General features: G+C 50.2%; 1 protein-coding gene across 2 annotated transcripts in view; it reads left to right on the top strand.

The window, feature by feature from the left end:
• The window catches only part of MLLT1 (MLLT1 super elongation complex subunit), a 38,970-nt gene that overhangs the window by 2,062 nt on the left and 14,732 nt on the right, over positions 1-22,176 (top strand). The window contains exons 2-7 of one of the 2 annotated variants that reach the window (XM_083363746.1): positions 1,968-2,148; positions 3,927-4,009; positions 4,773-4,916; positions 11,467-11,592; positions 15,803-16,384; positions 20,286-20,373. In XM_083363746.1, coding sequence (XP_083219872.1) covers positions 1,968-2,148; positions 3,927-4,009; positions 4,773-4,916; positions 11,467-11,592; positions 15,803-16,384; positions 20,286-20,373 — 1,204 coding nt within the window. Of the gene's footprint in view, positions 1-1,967; positions 2,149-3,926; positions 4,010-4,772; positions 4,917-11,466; positions 11,593-15,802; positions 16,475-20,285; positions 20,374-22,176 lie in introns of both variants that reach the window. The other variant, XM_083363745.1, reaches the window with a different exon arrangement.

Genomic DNA, 22,176 nt, shown 5'->3' with positions numbered 1-22,176 from the left:
CTGCCAAGCGCCTGAATTGCTATCACGTGACCCTGGGGGAACGCTACAGTGCCCGCAGCTACCAGCTGCGTTTTCTCGTGCAGAGCTGTACCTTAAAACGGTCACTCAACAAGCTTAGCAAGATGGGGAGCAGACGATTCTCATAGACGTAAACTATACATGACTGCAGTTTCTGCCCGTCTGGCAAGCTGCAAACCATGGCTTATGAGCAGCAGTGAGCTTACCTATCGTAACAAATTAGCGCATTGCAGACGAACCTAACCCAAGTCTAGCCGAGTTGGTAATTGGGAGAGGTGAATGTAGGAGGGAAGCTGTTGAGTTACCTACCGATTGGATTTGTGCTCTTCCTTTCAACTTTTATAACCGCTCGCGGCCTCTGACCGGCAAAACCAGGGGAAAGGTTGCATCGACCTTCGAACGCTGAGCATCTCTGGATCTATAAGGTGGATGTTTGTAAGAGCTGAAACATCTCAGCCCAACTCTTTGGTCGGAAATCCAACATTAGAGCGCCGGGTGTCGATGGGGGAGCCAAAAAAAACCAGACGGGTGGATATAAAACAGACCCTGGCCTTCAGACGTGCAGTCACAGGGGCTAACTTCTTCTTTTTAAAAAACAACAACCACCATCAGTTGTACATCTGTTCTAGTAACTCCTCCTGGCAGCTGAGTGTTGGTTCAATGGCAGTTTGTCCTCTTATGAACTCCAGCCACTGGCGTTCACCCCGGTCGCAGGCCCTATTCAGAAACCCGGGATTATTCCTGAACAGACGAGCAACTTCCAAACCCCCATAGTCACGTCTTTTGTGACTCTACGCTTTTTATTTTTCCTTTTTGAAAAGAAGGACCGGCAAGGGGGGGGGGCACATGATAGCATTGTTCCAATATCTCAGGGGCTGCCACAGAGAAGGGGTGTGTGGTGGTGGTGGGTCAACCTGTTCTCCAAAGCATCCCGGGGGCAGGAGAAGAAGCAACGGATGGAAACCGATCAAGGAGAGAAGCAAGAGAATTTCCTGGCCGTGAGAAAAATCAACCAGTGGGACGGCTTGCCGCCAGAGGTTGTGGGTGCTCCATCAAGAAGAGACTGGACAACCATTTGTCCAGAATGGTACAGGATCTCCTGCTTGTGGATTGGAGGGCTGGATTGGAAGACCTCCAGGGTCCCTTCTGACGCGGTTATTCTGTTATTCCGTCATCTATTTTCTCAGGCCCTTGGTGAATTTTTTCCCCAGTCATGAACAGGTTCAGCTGCTGGGGCCTAAAAAGCTTCAAAGGGCCCTCGTGGTGCTGTCTGCTCCATTCCCTCCGTTCCTGCGGGCTCGTGATAATGTACCCCCAAAATGTCAGAAAAGGTTAATAACTGAAGGGGCAGAATAAGCCACTCACCTTTCCTTTTTCAGCTGCTTTGCTGGGCCCTTTTAGCTTCCCCCTAAGTGCTAGAACAGCTAAGACAATTCAGGGCTCACCTTTGCCTCCAAACGACCTGTGTGTGTCTGTGTGTGTGAGTGTGTGTGTGATTGTAAACATCACCCTATATGTGGCGAGTCCTAGCCCACAGTTGGAGGAGGGCAGCGCACAGACGTTGACCTACAATCTGGATGGAGCAGTTTTGCCTTGAGCTGATCTGCAGTTTGTGTGTGTGAGAAATTAAACATGCGGCACGCTTTTACGTTTCCAATCGTCGAGAGCCCACCTGAGAAGATCCTGAGGTTTTTCCAAATTAATATCCTCTTAGCAGCCGCTGAGTTAGCAGCCGGTTCTAAACTTAAGGGATCGACTCATTCCTTCTGCGGTTGTCTTTCCTGAATTTTCGACAATTGGCGTAACTTTTACTTTTAAGCAGTGACCGTTGCAGTTCACCAGCTAGATCTTCTTGACGGACAGCCTGTTTCTTCCTTCCTCCTCCTCCTCCTCCTCTTCCTTTGCCCCTCCGCTCCCCTGGCACGCATCATCCCCTCCTGCCTTCCTAGTGTACAGTCCAGGTGAAGTTGGAGCTTGGACACCGTGCCCAGCTGCGCAAGAAGCCCACCACCGAGGGCTTCACCCACGACTGGATGGTCTTTGTACGCGGCCCGGAGCAGTTTGAGATTCAGCACTTTGTGGAGAGGGTGGTCTTCCGCCTCCATCAGAGCTTCCCAAAACCCAAACGTGGTGAGTGGGTGTGCGGGCATGTGCACGCGCGTGCAAAGTCTGCGGAGAAGCCGGCAAGGTGTTGCAGGTCCCAGGTATCTGAAAAGTGCTTTTTCAAAAGGCAACCGGTCTGGGTTTTTCCCCCCTCTTGAAGAAGAAGTAGGTAAGAGGAAGAAGGAGCAGGAGAGGGAGGGGAAGGAGGAGGAGAGGAGGAAGAAGGAGAAGCAGAAGGAGAGAAAATTGTTGTGCTCCTCTTTCAATAAGCTTCCTCGGTCGTGACTGGATGGTGGGAAATAGCAAGGATAGATGCTTGCAAGTTGGGAAGGGCAAGAGAGAGGCAGCTCAGGTCGTAGAGGGTGTGTGGGGGTAGGAGACGGGTGCCCAAGAGGCCTGGCTGTGAGGGTTGCGGGTCAGGAAAGGGACTTGGCAGGAGGCAGGCTGGAGCCAGGCTCCGAGGAAAGTGCACCAAGTGGTGAGCGGGAGGCCTGGTTCGGAGACACTACCGAGGGGCGTGCAGGAGGTGTGGGTCAGGGATGGTTAAGGAGGTGTGCGAGGGGTACAGGTTAGGGAGGATGTGCAAATGTGTGCGAGTGGCCCGTGTGACACAACCACTGAGGGACCGGGGGGGGGGAGAGTGGACGAGTAGGAGAGACCTACTCAGCTAAGAGCCTTGGTGGAGCAGTGGGCTAATGCCTCCTTAAGTAACACCAGCTGCCTGCAATTAGTGAAGGTTCGTGTCCCACCAGGCTCAAGGTTGACTCAGCCTTCCATCCTTCCGAGGTAGGTAAAATGAGGACCCAGATTGTTGGGGGCAATTAAGCTGACTTTGTAATAATGCCGCTTGTATGTGTGTGTGAAAAGCCCTAATAAGCAGGCATATACATAGAATGAAGGCTACTGCTAAGCACATTGATTTGTGCTTAGAGTGTAAGTCGCCCTGAGTCTTCGGAGAAGGGCGGGATATAAATGGGATTAAAATAAAAAAAAATAAACTTGTGACCTTCCCTGCCGGCTTCCCCATTGACTTTCTGGGGAAGCCAGCAGACGAGGCTGCAAGTGGCTGTCCCAGGTCATTGCAGCCGGTCGGAACTACAAAGCGGGGGACAAGCACCCGGCTCGCACTCAGGTGACCCCCCAGGCCCCCTTCATTCAGCCCCTTGTGACCTCACTTAGTGGCTGAACGTAGGTTGAGGACTAAGCTATTCCTGCGCAATTGGAACAGCTTCCAGGAGGAGTCGGCTCGGATGGGGAGTAGCTTTCAACTGCCTGGGGTAGGGGGAGGTTAGGAAAAGTGGGGTGCAGCTTCTGTTCCCCCTTAACTTTTATCGTGGGGGGTCGATGTCAGGTCCCTCCGGGCCGTCACCACCGTGAGCGTTAAACCTCCTCCCGGGCATTCCTTTGATGGTGTTGAACACGGGGCCTTGTTGTTGTTAAGCGAGACGTTTGCTCTGGGAGTTTTGCCCCGTTTTACGACCTTTCTCGCCTCTGCTGTGAAGTGAATCGCTTAGCAACATGGCGATCAAGTGAATCCGGCTTCTCCGTGGACTTTCCCAGTCGGAAGGCCGTGCGAAAGGGGATCACGCTGACCCCCGGGACACTGCAACGGTCAGTGTCCAAGCGCCCGGGTTATGACCCCGTGATTGTGGGGATGTTGAAGCTGTCTGCAGGTGGTATTATGGGTAGGAGAGTGTCTCGCCGTGGGTCACCCTGTGATCCATTCTCGTCCCTGCCGCTTGCCTGCTTTACAGAAGTTGAAGCTGCTTGGGAAGGCTAACCCCTTTTTCCCCTCCCCCTCACAGTTTGCAAAGAGCCCCCTTACAAAGTGGAGGAGTCCGGCTACGCGGGCTTCATTATGCCCATTGAGGTCTACTTCAAAAACAAGGTATCGTTTGTTTTACTCTCCGCTGCTGCTCCTCCCTCCCCGCCTTTCCTTTCCTTCTGCGGCATTTTCACCTTCCCGTTTGTTGTTGTGTGTTTTTTTTGGGGGGGGAGCCCTTGTAAGAAAAATCCGAGTCAGCGAAGAGAAAAAAAAAAGACGGCAATGAGTAGGTGTGTTTAGGCACCCCAGCTCTGATCTACACCCCGTAGCAGATAATTCTGGACGGGGATAATAGGATCCTTTGTTCTTCCTCGCCCAAAATTCATTACCCTGCCTCTGGGAGAATTGTCCAGCTTCTTAACATCGACACTCAATCTCCAAAATGCTTTGGGCAAACTAGTTTGTTTTTTAAATTAAAAAAAAAGCTGTGCCGTTTTGGAGACCGTTTCCGCCATGCCAACCGTGGCATGGTGACCGCGAAAGTGGTAGCAGGTCTGGTCCTGTAGAAATCAGCCTGAGCCCAACTGCACAGGATTTTGCCGTATTCTAGCCAAGATTTCTGTTTATACCGGGGAACGATCCTATCCTGTACTTCGACCCTGCTTTCACAGGGCTGCCTCCTCCTCCTCCACCACCACCGCAGAAGGATTTGCCAACGGTGCTGTTGAGTTTGGAGAGAATTTCCCTGTTAAAACGCTCAGTTCTTCTCATTTGGCTGCTTTGAGTCCTCCGGAGCACGGAGACGACGCACCTGGCTGCCGAATGGCAGAACGGGGGACCGGCGCAATCATGCCAATCTTTTCGAGATTTATTTCTCTCCTTTTAGGAGGAGCCGAAGAAAGTCTGCTTTACCTATGACCTTTTCCTAAACCTGGAAGGAAACCCCCCAGTTAACCATTTGCGGTGCGAGAAGCTGACGTTTAACAACCCCACCAAGGAATTCCGTCACAAGCTCATCAAAGCCGGAGGGGTGAGTAATTAAGGAACGCAGCTTAGGTAGGAGAACGAAAATGGTTTGGTGGCTTTTTGTTTTGTTTTTTTTCTCCCCTGTCTGTCAAGTTTTCCATCTTCAAAAGAGGTGTCTTTTGTCTGGGCACGGAGATAGACTTGACACCGGCGTTTTCCTACAGGAGGTTTGTTGTTGTTAGTTGTGAAGTCGTGTCCGACCCATCGCGACCCTATGGACAACGTTCCTGCAGGCCTTCCTGTCCTCTACCATCTTCTGGAGTCCATTTAAGCTCATGCCTCCTGCTTCAGTGACTCCATCCAGCCACCTCATTCTCTGTCGTCCCCTTCTTCTCTTGCCCTCCACCTTTCCCAGCATGAGGCTCTTCTCCAGTGAGTCCTTCCTTCTCATTAGGTGGCCAAAGGATTTGAGTTTTAGCTTCAGGATCTGGCCTTCTAAAGAGCAGTCAGGATTGATCTCCTCTAGGACTGACCGGTTTGATCGCCTTGCAGTCCAAGGGACTCGCAGGAGTCTTCTCCAGCACCAGAGTTCAAAGGCCTCCATTCTTTGGCGCTCAGCCTTTCTTATGGTCCAGCTTTCACTGCCGTACATTGCAACTGGGAAGACCAGAGCCTTGACTATACGCACTTTTGTTGACAGGGTGATGTCTCTGCTTTTTAGTGTACAGGAGGTTAAACGATTGCTTCTCCGGGCAGCTTTTGGAAATGACGGACATTTAAAACTTTTAAGTGGGGCCCCTATTTTGTAACCTGCCGCTTTTACGGCATTTGATTTGCTTGATTTTTTTTTTTACTTTTCTTAAAAGTTCGCACGCGGTACTGGGTTAATCTTGTTGTTAACAAAGCAGTTGATAAATCAGGAAATCAAAAGGTCTACTCAGAATCTAATGGGAAAAAAAATTATTACGATGGGCTGCCCTTTGCTTTTATATTGATTGTTTCTGATTAAAGACTTAACACTGGAAAAAGTTTGTGTGTGGGGGAAAAACAGAGTTCCCTTTGTTTGTTGGAACAGTACTAGAGCTGGGACTCATACAACAACAACAATAATAATAGCAGAGTTGGAAGGGACCCTGGAGGTCATCTAGTCCAACCCCCTGGTCAGGCGGGAAACCCTATACCATTCCAGACAAATGGCTGTCCAGTCTCTTCTTAAAAACTTCCAGTGTTGGAGCATTCACCACTTCGGGAGGCAGGTTGTCCTCGACTTACGATCACAATGGAGCCCAAAATTTCTGTTGCTAAACGAGACAGTTGCCAAATGACTCGTGCCGCGTTTTACAACCTTTTAAAACCACGGTTGTTAAATGAACCACTGCGGTTGCCAGTACTAACGTGGTTGTTAAGTGAATCCGGCTTCCCCCTTGCTTGTCAGAGGGTCGCAAAAGGGGCATAACGTGGTCCCCGGGACACCGTGCGACCGTCATAAATACGAGTCAGTTTCCAAGCGTCCGAATTTTGATCTCGTGACCCTGGGGATGCTACAGTGGTCGTTAAGTGTGAAAAAGGGCCAGAGGTCACTTTTTTCAGTGCCATGGTAACTTTGAACGGTCAGTAAATGAATGCTGAAATTCGAGGACTAGCTGTACTGTGAAATGGACGAGCAGCGGAGTAAGATTGAACCCTCTAAACCAGACATGTCAAACACAAGGCCCGGGGGCCGGATCCAGCCCGCGAAGTGGTTTCATGCAGCCCGCGAAGCTATCCTGGAAACAGGGAGGGAACGGCCCCCACTGCCTTGGCCCTGGCCCAGAGACCCTCCTTCTGCCAGAGACCCCCAGATCTGTCCCACTCCTGCCCAGGCCCCCATAGGCACCCTTGATGCGAATGATGTAGAGCTGGCCACGCCCACCCAGTAGGCCGTACGCACTCTAGCCACGCCCACCCACTAGGCCACACCCACCCGGCCCCCTGAGGGCAAACACAATGCTGATGCGGCCCTCAATGAAATTGAGTTTGACAGCCCTGCTCTAAACGCTGAGACAGGAGAATATTTCGCTCAGGGTTGAAATGAGGGGGGGGTTCCTTTGGTGCTTGCTTTCTTCCAGATGTTTCGTGACCCAGCTAGGTGACATCATCAGCGCTGTCGCTCCCTTCAGCACTGAAGATGTTGCTTAGCCGAGTAACGAAACATCGGCAAGCAAACAGCCCAAGTTCAGAATGCACAGCAAGTATAACTCCCGAAGCTCACTGATGGCGCCTTGGACAGTGCAGTGGAATGTAGTCTGGATTCCCTGGAGGGAGGGGCTGCTTCTCTGAGGGCAAAGAGGCAGCGGAGCTTGCGGTGCCCGGTAGGCAGGAAGAGGGTCAGAATGGACCCTCCCTGGCAGTTCACCAAGTTGTCTTCTTCCCGTGCCTAGATCAGACTTTAAACGCCCAGAAAACCACCACCACCATCATCATCATGATGTTGGAAGGGACCTTGGAGGTCCCTGCTGAGGCAGGAAACCCTATACCATTTCAGACAAATAGTTCTCCAATCTTTTCTTAAAAACCTCCAGTGTTGGACCATTCACCACTTCTGGAGGCAGGTTGTTCCACCGGTTAATTGTTCTCACCGTCAGGAAGTTTCTCCTGAGTTCCAGGTTGCTTCTCTCCTTGACTAGTTTCCATCCGTTGCTTCTTATCCTGCCTTCGGGCGCTTTGGAGAAGAGCTTGACTGCCTCTTCTTTGGGGCAGCCCCTGAGATATCGGAACTTTGCTATCATGTCACCCCTGGTCTTCATTAAACTAGACAGGCCCAATTCCAGCAACCGTTCCTTATACGTTTAGCCTCCAGTCCCCTAATCCAGGGCTTTTCAACCTTTTCACCCACTGTACCACTTTTAGGATATGGCAACATCCAAGGACCACCAGTCGCCTAGCAAGGTGTCAAAAACCTGATGACCAAACAAAAAGGGGAAAAAGTGATGAAGTACAGGTAGTCCTCGACTTACAACAGTTCGCTTACTGACTGTTCGAAGTTACAGTGGCACTGAAAAAAGTGCCCCCCCAAGCCACATCCGCGCAAGACGCCTGCCTGCCCAGCGGCGCTCTTCCCCCTTTCCAAGGTTTTCATTGTGAGCGTTTCTGTTGAGGATTGGCATTTGGGGTGGAATGGGGGGTGTTTGGTTTTTATTCCCCCCCCTCTTCTGGGTGGTTGCAGCAGGTTTTGGTCCCTTCACATGACCCTGGGACACTGTGACTGTCATAAATAGGAATCGGTTGCCAAGCATCGGAATGTAAATCACAAGACCTTGGAGATGCTGCAACATTCCAGCTGATCGGCGCTTCTTCTGGGCTCAGCAGAAGCGCCAGGATCAGTACTGAGCTCCAGCTGGATCCTGGTGCTGATCCTGGCGCTTCCGCTGAGCCCCGACAGCCCTGCAGCTCCAGCCGTCTCTCGCTCAGGCTTGTGCGGTGCTGCCACCGGTTCAGCTCATTCCCCTCCTCCGCTACCACTTTTCTAGGATGGTCGCATACCGCCTGCCAGGTGCCGATGTACCACAGGTGGTACCCGTGCCACTGGTTGATCTTTGTTGCTCTTCTCTGCACTCTTTCCAGAGTCTCAACATCTTTTTTACATGGTGGTGACCAAAACCGGATGCCGTATTCCAGGTGTGGCCTTACCAAGGCCTTGTAAAGTGGTATCAACTCTTCACGTGATTCCCTCCCTCTGTTGATGCAGCCTAGCACTGTGTTGGCTTTTTTAGCAGCTGCTGCACACACAGCATATCTGTGGTTATGCAGATCATTACTTTGGTCTGGCAAGATTCTGCCTGTAGGCGAACAGCAAAAAAGGAACTACTCAGATGTAACTCCTGTGTCGTATTTGGCTGGCTGGGGGATTCTGGGAGTCTAGACCAGGGGTAGGCAACCTTGGCTCTTTTTTTTTTTTATTGAAAAGTTTTAAAATACAGTTTTCCTTTAAAAAACCCCCCTTCCCCTGCCCTCCTCCCCCCCTCCCTCCCCCCTCCCCCTCTCCCTCCCCCCCAGCTCCCCCCTCCCTCCCTCCCTCCCCCCTACTTCCCCCCCTCCCCCCTTCCCCCCCCCTGACTTCCCAGAGCTAAATACAAGGTATATATCTAAAAAAAAAACAATCATAAACAATCATATACTAACAACTATAAACTCTAAAATCCATCACTCTCTAGCTTATATAAGATAAACCAATCCTTAATAATATCAAATATATATATAAAACTAAGATAAAAAGAAAACTAGCGGCATTCATGTTAAAAAAAAACCTTCCTCCACTGTCTATATTTTTCCACAATTCTCTATTTTCTAAACAAATTCACACTTACACACCACAAACACCTATCCCTATTATCCTAATCAATCTCTAACCAACATAGTCTATAATAGATAATTCTTACACAAATTAACCCACATTAGCCCATAAAGCTTTCTTCCATTTCCTCTGTAGTAAATTTAGTCCATTAGTTCCACTGTTTAACTATAAGTATGTAGTAAGTTTAGTCCATTAGTTCCACTGCTTAACTGTAAGTACATTATAGAAGTTCCATAGATTTCTGCTAGCCTTATTTTTTAATCTTTTTTGAACGTTTTAAAGCAGCACACGTCACCCTCTGTTCTCTAGGGTCATCCAAAAGAGTTGTGGCTTGATCTCCTCCTACACCCTTCTCATCTGTTTGTCCATCTTCATCCTCTTGATATTCTCCTTCTCCAGATCCCTCTGCAACTTCCGAGAGTATTGATGGGGTTGCTTTTAAAACATTGTTGTAAAAATCACGCGCTTGCTTCACAGTAACCAAACAATACCTTTTGCCTTCATACGTTAGGCTCAAGCCAACTGGGATCTCCCATCTGAACCTTATATCTCGTTGCTTGAGCTCTTGCACAAGAAATATAAAGTCCTTCCTTCTCTTTAAAATCTTCGGAGGAATTTCTTTTAAAACCAGAACTTCTTGATCAGCAATCACAACTTTAGTATCATAGGCAGCTTGTATAACTTCATCTCTAATTTCCCTTTTTAGAAAATAAACCACCACATCTCTAGGCAGCTTTCTCTGTTTAGCAATCCACGAGTTCACACGAAACACTTTATCCATACCTTGTTTTATTTCAGATGCTGGCAGGTTCAATACCACCTCAAAAGCCTCTGAGACCAGCTGCTTTAGATCTTCCTTAATATTCTTTTAAACCTCTAATTCTAACAGCAAACTGCATCTGATAAAATTGAGCCAGACTCAGTTCGCTATCCATTTTGTCTTTTAACTCTTCAATTTCCAATACTTTTTCTTCTAATATAGCATTCTTTTGAGTCAAATCTTCCACTTTCTCATCCAGATCTTCCACACATTCAGCTACTTTACGCACTGAAGTCAAAATGTCTACCTTCATCTCTCTAAGTCTTTGTTCCATCCTCTCTTCCATTCTCTCCTCCAATTTCTGCAGTTTCTCCTCCATCTGTAGAAATTTAACACCCATTGATTCCAAAATTAACTGGGTATGCTTTTCAAGATCCTTCAATGTCAATACATCAGAAGAATGCAGCGCCTGCAATAATGAATGTTGTTGCACCGGAGAATTTCCAGCACTCCGAAAAGTTCTAGGAGGAGGTTTAGCCGCCATCTTTTACTTACAGTTGTGACGCACTTTCACTTTAAGTTTTAGAAAAAGTCCATCAAGCTCGAGAGTAAAATAAAATAATCCTCTTCATCTTTCCCTCTTGTACCGCTCTGCCTGCTCTTTTCCTTTCATAGTCTTTCCTTCAGGCAGGGATGGTCACAGACGCCTGGCTCTGCTCCATAAAATCGGAGCAGAGACGCTGGCCAGCTGGGAGCAGCCCAGGCTACGGGGGAGTTCAATCCTTCAGCCGCCCAAGCTCAAAGCTCAGGCGGCCCTGGAGAACTCAACCCCTACCTGGGGGCTCACCCCCTCCTCTTCTCCCGAGGAGGGGGCTTCAGATTCGCCCGAACAGCTGATCGACGCTGTTTCGGGCGAAAATCACTCAGCTGAGCCGCGGGCAGCCTGGGAAGGCTGTCTCCGGCGCCGCGGAGCCACCGGAAGTCGCAACCTTGGCTCTTTTATGACTCGTGGACTTCAACTCCCAGAATTCCTGAGCCAGCATAGGGAACTATGGCCCCCTCATGACTCGTGGACTTCAACTCCCAGAATTCCTGAGCCGGCATGGCTCAGCTTGGAAACCTCTCCCTTTTCCCTCAGTGTGGCTGGCTCAGGAATTCTGGGAGTTGAAGTCCACAAGTCATGAGGGGGCCATAGTTCCCTATGCTGGCTCAGGAATTCTGGGAGTTGAAGTCCACGAGTCATGAGGGGGCCATAGTTCCCTATGCTGGCTCAGGAATTCTGGGAGTTGAAGTCCACGAGTCATGAGGGGGCCATAGTTCCCTATGCTGGCTCAGGAATTCTGGGAGTTGAAGTCCACGAGTCATGAGGGGGCCATAGTTCCCTATGCTGGCTCAGGAATTCTGGGAGTTGAAGTCCACGAGTCATAAAAGAGCCAAGGTTGCCTGCCCCTGGCCTAGACATTCTCGCCTGGTGAGAAGCAGAGTTTCCCAGGTCGATAACCGTTTGGTCTCTCTTCCCAGGTGATGGTCATGCCGGAAGGTGCAGAAGCCGTCTCCAGGCCGAGTCCCGACTACCCCATGCTCCCTACCATCCCCCTCTCGGCCTTCTCCGATCCTAAGAAGTCCAAACCGTCTCATGGATCAAAGGTGAGTCACTTGGGGACACGGGCGGTCCTCGACTTAACGACCACAACGCAGCCCAACGTTTCCGTCGGCGAGCGAGACACTCCTCAAGCCGGTTTTGCCTCCCACTTTGCGGCTTTTCTTGCCATCATTCAGTTATAGTAACATGGTTAAGTGAATCCGACTTTGCCACACACACCCCCTCCTTGACTTGGCTGGTCAGAAGGTCACCAAACGGGACCATGGGACCCCACCCCCTCTCCCGGCACACCACGGCTGTCGTAAGTATGAGCCCCTTCCCAAGAACGTCTGGATTTTTGATCACATGACACTGGGGGGGGAGGGAATGCTGCAACGGTCGTCATAAGTCACAAGTCTTTTTTTTTTTTCTCCCCCCCCTCCCGCCCCCCGGCCCAATCCCCTTGTAATTTTGAACAGTCACTGAATGGACTGTTGTAAGTCAAGTTCTGGAAGTAGAATGGGTTTTTCAGTTGAGTTTTAAAAAAAAATCATAAGATCTAGAAACTTGATTCTAGGCGTTCTCATTCCATATTGGGGGGACCTTAAAAGAAAAAGCCTAGAATTGGGCATACAGGCAGCCTGTCGAGTTTGATCATTCTGCTCCCTGTCCCCCCCCCCCCCCAGTATATTCCATTCCACCATTTGAAGTCCATTTCATGGAGGTGGCTAAACTGGGCTCACAGCAAGGATGTGAAGGGGTTGGGGGGGCAAAGACTACAGGCAGTCGTCCCAAAGGTGCTTCTTTTAGGAGGCAGCTGGACTTTCTTTAATAATAATAATAATGATAATGATGATAATAATAATAATAATAATAATAATAATAATAATAATAATAATAATAATAATAATAGTTTTCTTTGAAGACATTTCGCTTCTCATCCAAGAAGCTTCTTCAGCTCTGACTGGATGGTGGGCAAGGGAAGGATTTATACTCCTTGCAGACAGCCGGTCATTTGCATTCTTTCTGAGGGTTGTTGAGGCCACCTGGAGGATTTACCTGTGTCCTCAGGCTCACCTGAGCGGTGCAAAGGGGTGTGGAGCCTTCTGCCCTGGGTCCCTTCACTGTTGAAGACGGGCGCAGGACGTTGGGGCCGAGTCCGTGTTGTCTGAATCTCAAACTGGAGCGCAAACGATTCCTGGAGTCTGCCATGTTTTCTGGGAATCCGCTCACACTCCCGCACGCTCCGAAGGGCACGCATCCCAAAGTGCACAGCTGAATGTCTGCTAGTGACTGAAGACCGGTTTTCACACGACCGTTGCAGCATCCCATCCCCCCCCCCCCCCCCCGTGGTCACAGGGTGAAAATTCAGATACTTGGCAACTGGCTTACAGTGATGATGATTGCAGTGTTTTGTGCGTGTGTGACGCGATCCCCTTTTGCGACCTTCTGCCAAGCAGAGTCCATGGGGAAAGCCGGATTCATTTAACCCCCGTGTTGCTAAGTTAAGAACGGCGGTGGTTCGCTTAAAAATTGTGGCAGGGAAAGTCTTAAAAGTGGGGCAAAACTCATGTCTCGCTTAGCCATGGAAATTTTGGGCTCCGTTGTGGTCGTAAGTCGAGAACCACCTGTACGGATCTTCGTTATTTAGGCTGGGGAGAAAAAAATCCCAGGATACGTCCCCCTTTATAAATGCCAGAAGCTTATCTTGAAGGAGAATTTTTAAAGCAAAAGTTTGTGTGTTTTCCCTGATTGCAGAAGTGTTTGTGTTAAGAGGGCTTCACTCGCCCTCCACATTCTGCTCTCCAATATTTCAAAATCAAAAAAATATTTTTTGCACGGATGAGGGAAGCTTTTCTGCCCTCCACTGGAACCCAGAATTAGCCCCTCGAGTTTAGATCTCAACCTGACATTATTTTTAAATCTTTTGTTAGCCTTTTCAACTGGTTGAAGATTGCTACTGTGTGTTCTTGCACTGACTTCTGAATTATTATTTTTTTGCAGTGGTTTCCTTCTATACCTTTTGCCTTGAAAGCTCTTCCTAAAATACGCTTCCCCCCTTCTTCTCCAAAACTCCCACCCTTCCTTTTTTTAAAAAAATAATAATAATAATTATGATGAAAATAATGGAAAGGAAAAATTAAAAATATTAACAGAGGCGCAGATACTACACGTATAGATGATGTTTTTCCGGAAAGAAAGCGCATTGGAAATTACAGTCCTAAAACACCACAAAATCTTGGGATGGTTAATTCTCGGAACAGATTTCTGATTGACGCTAGGCAATTGGATAATATCCCAAAGACAAAAGAAAATTGCTTTTTTGGGGAACGAAAGAGATCGCTTCCCGTGGGAAATAGAAAACAGGAGAAAAACCACACCGCTTGTTTTCTTGGAATTAAAAAAAATCCTGACGTGGAAAACAGATCTGACTTTTTTTCTCTTGTTCCAAAGTGCAGAATGAAATAGCTGGCCCCAATTTCTTAATAGTCGGAGTTGTTCAGCAAATTTGTTTATTTTATTTATTTTTTTAATTCAATTTATATACCGTCCTTTTCCCAAAGGACTCAGGGTGGTTTACAGGGCAAAATTAAAACAGTACAATATAAAAGTTAAAATAAAATTAAATTAATAGCCCCAAAAGAGTTAAAATTAAAAATTTAAAACCTTAAAGCCCCTCAGTCCAGGCCAGCTAACTCAAATAGCCAGGTTTTTAGGTCCCGGCGAAACGAACGAAGGTCGGGGGCGATCCGGAGTTGATTCCATAGGGCAGGCGTGCCCACCGAGTACGCCCTCCTGCTGGGGAGGCCCGATTGGTACGGGTCCTGATAATCCGCTTCCTCCAGGAACAGAGGGAGCTGATGCGCCACCACGCTCTCAACAACCTTCGCAAGAAAGCGAAGGTTGGAGACCGGACGATAGTTGTTCAAAATGGCCGGGTCCAGGGCAGGCTTCTTGAGGAGGGGCCTCACCACCGCCTTCTTCAAGGCGGCAGGGAAGGTACCCTCCCTCAAAGAAGCGGTTATTACTGCCTGGAACCAGCCTCGTGTCCCCTCCCGAGCTGCATACACAAGCCAGGAGGGGCACGGGTCCAATAAACACGTGGTGGAACTCGGTCTCCTCATGATCCTGTCCACCTCGTCCGGGGTCACAGGATCGAATTCATTCCAGAGAACGTTCTCAAGACCGCTCGATTCCCCCCCGCCGGTCTCTGCCCAGTCAGAATCCAAACCGGCCCGAATCTGACCGATTTTATCCGTCTGATGCTGGCTAAACTCCTTGGCCCGCCCCTGCAAGTGCTCCTCCTGATTAAGGAGGGAGCGAGTCAACCTGAACAGGGCGGCCGGGCGATTATCTGTGGACGCGATGAGGGCAGCGAAGTAGTTAGACTTTGCTGCCCTCATCGCCGCAAGATAAGACCTCGTAGAGGTTCTTAACCGCAATCGGTCAGACTCAGACCGGCTGGATCTCCAACAGCTCTCTAGACCCCGTCTCCGACGCTTCATCTCCCGGAGCTCCGCAGAAAACCATGGAGCCCACCGGGATCTCCGCCGGGTCAGGGGTCACAAGGGTACAACACAGTCGAGCGCCTCGGTGGCAGCCCTTTCTCAGGCATCCACCAAGGCGTCGGCCGGGCTGTGAGTGAGGGAGATAGATATAGACCAAAGCGCCGTCTGGAACCGTTCCGGATCCATTAGGCGCCTGGGGCGGAACCACCTGGTCGGCTCTGCAGCCCAGCGGTGAGGGGTGGCATAGCGGAAGACCAACCGCATATCTGTGGTTATGCAGATCATTACTTTGGTCTGGCAAGATTCTGCCAGTAGGCGAACAGCAAAAAAGGAACTACTCAGAAGTAACTCCGTGTGTCATATTTCCTTCCCTCTGTTCATGCAACCTAGCACTGTGTTGGCTTTTTTGGCAGCTGCAGCACACGGCTGGCTCATATTGAAGTGATTGTCCACTAGGACTCCCAAGATCCCTCTCACAGTTGCTACTGTTGAGCAAGGTACCCCCTATACCAGGGGTAGGCAACCTCGGCTCTTTTATGACTCACGGAATTCTGGGAGTTGAAGTCCCTGAGTCCTGAAAGAGCCAAGCTTGCCTACCCCTGACCTATACTATACCCGTGCATTTGATTTTTCCTGCCTAAATGTAGAACCTGACCTTTTCCACCATTGGGTTGGACTAGATGGCCTCCAAGGTCCCTCCTAGCTCTTTGTTTATTCTGTGGTTGTTGTTTCTCTCCCCTCCCCCCTGCCCCCCCCCGATGTCCAGGAGGTGAGCAAAGAGGGGGGCAAGCTCTCCAAGCCCCACAAAGTCACCCGCGAGCACCGGGAGAGGGCCCGGAAAGACTCGGAGAGCAAGAGCGCCTCTCGGGAGCTGGAGCGGGAAGCCGGCAAGGCCGCCAAGGAGCCTTCCAAGAAGCACACGGCCGAGAACAAAGGGCCGAAGGAGGAGAAGCCGGGGCCCAAGGCCGCCCTGAAGGAGGCCAAGCTGGCCCTGAAGGAGCACAAGCTGGAGAACGCCTCGCCCAAGGGGGGGGCGCCGCCGCCCCCCGAGGGGAAGCCCACCACCAAGCGGCCCTTGCCGGTGGAGTCGCCCAAGCCCGTGCCCAAGAAGCCCAAGAAAAACAGCACCAAGGGGGCCAAGACCCTCCCTGCCAACGCCCACCGGACCACCACCACCACCACCTCCTCCTCCTCCTACGCAGAGAAGAAGCCGCCTAAGGAGAAGCCGCCCGGCGCCAAGGCCGAGAAGGCCAAGCCGGAGAGCGAGGCCAAGGCGGTCAAGAAGGCCCTGGAGCTGGCCGTGGCTGAGGAGTCCAACTCGGAGGACGAGGCCTCGCTCAAGTCAGAGGTGAGCGCCCGGGCCTGGCCTGGCCGCCCCACTCGGTCACCTAGCCAGGAGAGGAGCCCTGGCCGCTCGGCTTTGGCCAAGTGCCTACAGGTAACCCTCGGCTAACGGTCGCAATTGACCGGCAATTTTTTCTTTTTTAACTAGGTGACTGTCAGGTTTACGACAACGTATGGGCTTTTCAAGTGACTCTGAGGCATGGTTTACCTTAAAAGTCCTTTATTAGTCTAATGCACCGGCAAAGGCTTGCTCGAAGGAAGCTGGAATCTGAAATCTCCGCCCCCTTGCACAATATAATTAAACACAATTCTCCACCTTTCTAATTTTGTCATTAATCCTATTCTCCAGTTAATTTAAAGAATCAGCTTCCCTTCCGTTAGAAGAAGCGCCAAAGCCTTATCTTCCTTAGAGAGACAAATGGCCTTGAAAGTGCATTCCTACTCTTCCCACCTCCCAACTTTAAACTAAAGCAATACACAAGTCGGAAAGCAATGCACTAGTTTAACGTATGAAATAGCTACTTCTTCATCTCTTGTCAAGCAAGAACATTTGATGTTAGCAGCGTTGACAGTGACAAGTGTTGCAACCTTTCTTGCCACCGTGGTTAAGCGAGTCGCTGCCATTGCTAAGTTAGTCATACGGTCGTTAAGCGAATCTGGCTTTCCCCCCCCTTGGCTTGGCTTGTCAGAAGGTCACAAAATGTGGTCACGTCTCTCTCTCTCTCTCTCTCTCTCTCTCTCTCTCTCTCTCTCTCTCTCTCTCACACACACACACACACACACACACACACACACACACACACAGACACACATGGGACACTGCAACCGTCATAAATACGAGTCAGTTGCCCACTGTTTGAATTTTTGATCCCATGACCGTGGGGCGGGGGAAGGCTGCAACGGTCGTAAGGGCGAAAAACGATCCTGAGTCACTTTTTTTCCCCCGGTGCCGCTGTAACTCCGCAAACAGTCACTAAATGACAGGGTTTTTTTTCGCTTTTGCCCAGGTCCGCCTGGTGCGCCAGTTGCGGCCCTATCTGGACCGAGATGCCCTACGCACAGTCGCTCATGCGCTCGTGACCTCCCGGTTAGACTACTGCAACGCTCTCTACATGGGGCTGCCCTTGAGGACCACCCAGAGGCTCCAGCTGGTGCAGAATGCAGCCGCCCGAGTTGTGATGGGGGTTTCCCGATACTCCCGTGTAACACCTCTTCTCCGCGAGCTGCATTGGCTTCCGGTTGCCCTCCGGGTGAGATTCAAGGTGCTGGTGATGACCTATAAAGCCCTCAATGGCATGGGTCCGGGATATCTGAGGGAACACCTGCTGCCGGCATCAAGCTCCCTTCGTCCTGTGCGCTCCCACAGGGAGGGCCTTCTCAGGGTACCGCCGGTAAAAGATTGCCGGCGGACAATACCCAGGGGGAGGGCCTTCTCTGTGGGTGTGCCGGCCCTTTGGAACCAGCTGCCTGTAGAGCTCAGGACTGCCCCAGATTTTCATTTGTTCCGCCGGGACCTGAAGACCTGGCTCTTTGAGCTTTCCGGCCAGGACTGAGAATTTTTAATTTTTAACTTATTGTAATTGGGTTTTTTAATCAGAGTTATAGGGGTTTCAGATTTTTAATCAAGGATAATTTAATCTATTTTAATTGTTATTAACATTTTGTATTGTAATGTTGTTTTAATTGCCTTGTGAACCGCCCTGGGTCCTAAGGGAGAAGGGCGGTATATAAGTTCAATAAATAGTAATAGTAGTAGTAGTAGTAGTAGTAGTAGTAATAATAATAATAATAATAATAATAATAATAATAATAATAATAATAATAATAATAAATGGGCTGTTGTAAGGCAAGGACTGCCGCCCATACAGAAGTGGCGTCGGCTGAATCTGAGGTTTTCCCGTGCAAGCAGCAGAAAGGAAAATCACCTCTCCTCTTCTCCCCCCCCCAGCCATCCCCCAGTTATCTGCAGAAATGCAGGCCGTCCTTGACTTAACAGTTTCATTTAGTACCGTTCCAAGTTGCAACGGCACGGAAAGAAGTGCCTTAGGACCCTTTTTACACGCTTGGCAGCCGTTGGGGTGTCTCCCTGGTCATGAGATCAACATTCGGATGCTGGGCAGCTGGTTCATATTGACGATGGTTGCAGTCTCCCGGGATGGTGTGATCCCAGTTTGCGACCCTCCGACCACGGGGCAGCCAGATCCACGTGGCGATCGTCTTCCTAACTTAATAACAACTTGCCGAACAACTGCAGCAAGACAGGTCGGAAAATGGGGGGGGCGGAGGGGGAAAACCACTTAACAAATGTCTCAGCCACAGAAACGTTGGGCTCAATTGCGGTCATAAGTTGAGAACTGCCTGTGTCACTATGTGGGTGCGGGTGTCTGGATTAGGAAACAGGCGCTCGGTTCCCAGGATCTACCTGGGCTGGCTGAAGCTTCTGGCAAGGCTCAGCTGGGCATCCATCTCTCCCCCCCCTTTCCTCCTTGCAATTCGGGTCCTTCCCTCCTCCCCCCGTTGCTAGTGTCAGGCTGTCGCCTCTTGAAGCCTGGATGGGAGAGATGCAGCTGGAGGGACACTGCCGCTCGCTCCCTGGGGGGGGGGTCCTGGCTGTCCGGGGTGAGGTCTTCCGTGCAGTGGGGAGCCTTGGTCTCTCCGTCCCCGGGAATTTCCCCTCCTGGTGGATTTAAGAGACTTCTGGAACGTGCCCGTCAGTTTCCCCCGGCCCTCCCTCTCGGAAAGCCCGTGGACACAGGGAGTCCTTGACTTAACCACCATCCCTTCGGCGACCAGTTCAGTTGCGCCAGCCCTGAAGAAAGTGACTTACGACCGGTCCTCGTGCTTACGTCCATCTTAGCATTCTTTCCCCCACACACACACACACACAGCCATATGATCAAAATTAGATCGCTTGGCATGTATTGGTGGGGGCGTTCATGAGGTTGTGTGATCCCCGGCCAGCTTCCAACAAGACAGAGTCCACGGGAGAAGCCGGATTCCCTTAACGGCCACGTGGTTTGCTTAACCCCGCTTTGCTCAGCAACTGGGGCAAAAGGTCTTAGAATTGGGTTTAACCCAGTTAACCGCCGCCTTGGTTTGCGACGGACATTCTGGCCCTGATTGTGATAAGATGAGGACTACCTGTAAGACACGTCTGAGTAGAGAAAATTCTGGAAACCAAAAAGGGGGGGGAGGAGGAAGGAAGGAATTTAATGGATGAGTGAGTGAATGAATGAATGAATGTCCCAAAGCTGCTTTTTTCAGGAGGCAACTGGACACTCTTGTTTTTTCTTTGAAGACGTTTCGTTTCTCATCCCAGAAGCTTCTTCAGCTCTGACTGCATGGTGGGGGAAAGGAAAGATTTATACTCCTTGCAGTCATCTGGTCATTAGTCCTCGCTCTGAGAGTCGTTGAGGCCACTTGGAGGCTTACCTTGTCCTCGGGGTCACCTGAGTGATGCAAATGGGTGTGGAGCCTCCTTGGAACTGCTGAAAGGACTGTGTTGTTCCAAGGAGGCTCCACACCCATTTGCATCGCTCAGGTGACCCCGAGGACACAGGTAAGCCTCCAAGTGGCCTCAATGACTCTCAGAAAGAAGGCAAACGACCAGCTGTCTGCAAGGAGTATAAATCCTTCCATTTCCCCACCATTCAGAAGCTGAAGAAGCTTCTGGGATGAGAAGCGAAACGTCTTCGAAGAAAAACAAAAGTCCAGTTGCCTCCTGCCTGAAAAAACCAGCTTTGGGATAACCGTGACCTGTAGGACAGAGAATCTCCATAGACAGATGAGTGAGTGAATGAATGAATGAACGAATGAATGGATCGAGAAGGAAGTGAAGAGGCAGAGGCCTCCCTCTCTTATTGACATTCTTCTCTCTTCTTGTTCCTTTTCTGGGGGCGGCAAAGTCTGCCGTATCCAGTCCTTCCAACTCCAGCTCCAGTTCCGACTCCAGCTCCGATTCGGATTTTGAGCCGTCTCAGAACCACAGTCAAGGTGCGTGGCTGGGGTCACTTGCCCCTCCCCCCAAGACCTAGATTAAGCCTTAGTCCCGGGCAGCTGCTGACCGGACCAGCCTTCTCACAGCTCAGCCACCTCTGAAGGGCGGAAGGGGCCGTCCAGTCGCTGAAGCTGAGAGGCCTGGTCCTCTTAGGCCAGAATTTCCCAACCTTGGGTGGACTTTCAGCTCCCAGAATTCCCCAGCCAGCATGGGGAATCAAACCAACTTTTAAGATGGGTGGACTTCAACTCTCAGAATTCTGAGAGTCGAAGTCCACCCACCCAGGTCAGGACCCCTTGTCCCAACAGCTCGTCCCAAACCCCATGGATGCTCTCCCTTGTCAGAGGCTATGAGCTTCTTCAGGACCTCTTGGGGAGCAGAACAGAGGAATTATCCCCTTGTCTCTGAACAGAACAGGAGAGTTAACCCCTTGTCTCTGAACAGAATAGAGGAGTTATCCCCTCGTCTCTGAACAGAACAGAGGAGTTATCCCCTTGTATCTGAACAGAACAGAGGAGTTATCCCCTTGTATCTGAACAGAACAGAGGAGTTACCCCTCGTCTCTGAACAGAACAGAGGAGTTATCCCCTCATCTCTGAACAGAACAGAGGAGTTATCCCCTCGTCTCTGAACAGAACAGAGGAGTTATCCCCTTGTATCTGAACAGAACAGAGGAGTTACCCCTCGTCTCTGAACAGAACAGAGGAGTTATCCCCTCGTCTCTGAACAGAACAGAGGAGTTATCCCCTCGTCTCTGAACAGAACAGAGGAGTTATCCCCTTGTATCTGAACAGAACAGAGGAGTTACCCCTCGTCTCTGAACAGAACAGAGGAGTTATCCCCTCATCTCTGAACAGAACAGAGGAGTTACCCCTCCTCTCTGAACAGAACAGAGGAGTTATCCCCTCCTCTCTGAACAGAACAGTTATCCCTTCCTCCCTGAACAGAACAGAGGAATTATCCCCTTGTCTCTGAACAGAACAGAGGAGTTAACCCCTCATCTCTGAACAGAACAGAGGAATTATCCCCCCCCCGTCTCTGATCAGAACAGAGGAGTTATCCCCTCGTCTCTAAACAGAACAGAGGAATTATCCCCTCCTCTCTGAACAGAACAGAGGAATTATCCCCTCGTCTCTGAACAGAACAGAGGAATTATCCCCTCGTTTCTGAACAGAACAGGAGAGTTAACCCCTTGTCTCTGAACAGAATAGAGGAGTTATCCCCTCGTCTCTGAACAGAACAGAGGAGTTATCCCCTCGTCTCTGAACAGAACAGAGGAGTTATCCCCTTGTATCTGAACAGAACAGAGGAGTTATCCCCTTGTATCTGAACAGAACAGAGGAGTTACCCCTCGTCTCTGAACAGAACAGAGGAGTTATCCCCTCGTCTCTGAACAGAACAGAGGAGTTATCCCCTCGTCTCTGAACAGAACAGAGGAGTTATCCCCTTGTATCTGAACAGAACAGAGGAGTTACCCCTCGTCTCTGAACAGAACAGAGGAGTTATCCCCTCATCTCTGAACAGAACAGAGGAGTTACCCCTCCTCTCTGAACAGAACAGAGGAGTTATCCCCTCCTCCCTGAACAGAACAGAGGAATTATCCCCTTGTCTCTGAACAGAACAGAGGAGTTAACCCCTCATCTCTGAACAGAACAGAGGAATTATCCCCCCCCCTCGTCTCTGATCAGAACAGAGGAATTATCCCCTCCTCTCTGAACAGAACAGAGGAATTATCCCCTCGTCTCTGAACAGAACAGAGGAATTATCCCCTCGTCTCTGAACAGAACAGGAGAGTTAAC

Source organism: Vipera ursinii, assembly GCF_947247035.1.
Source record: "Vipera ursinii genome assembly, chromosome: 1".
Lineage (NCBI taxonomy): Eukaryota > Metazoa > Chordata > Lepidosauria > Squamata > Viperidae > Vipera > Vipera ursinii.
This window is presented reverse-complemented; position numbering and strand designations above follow the sequence as displayed.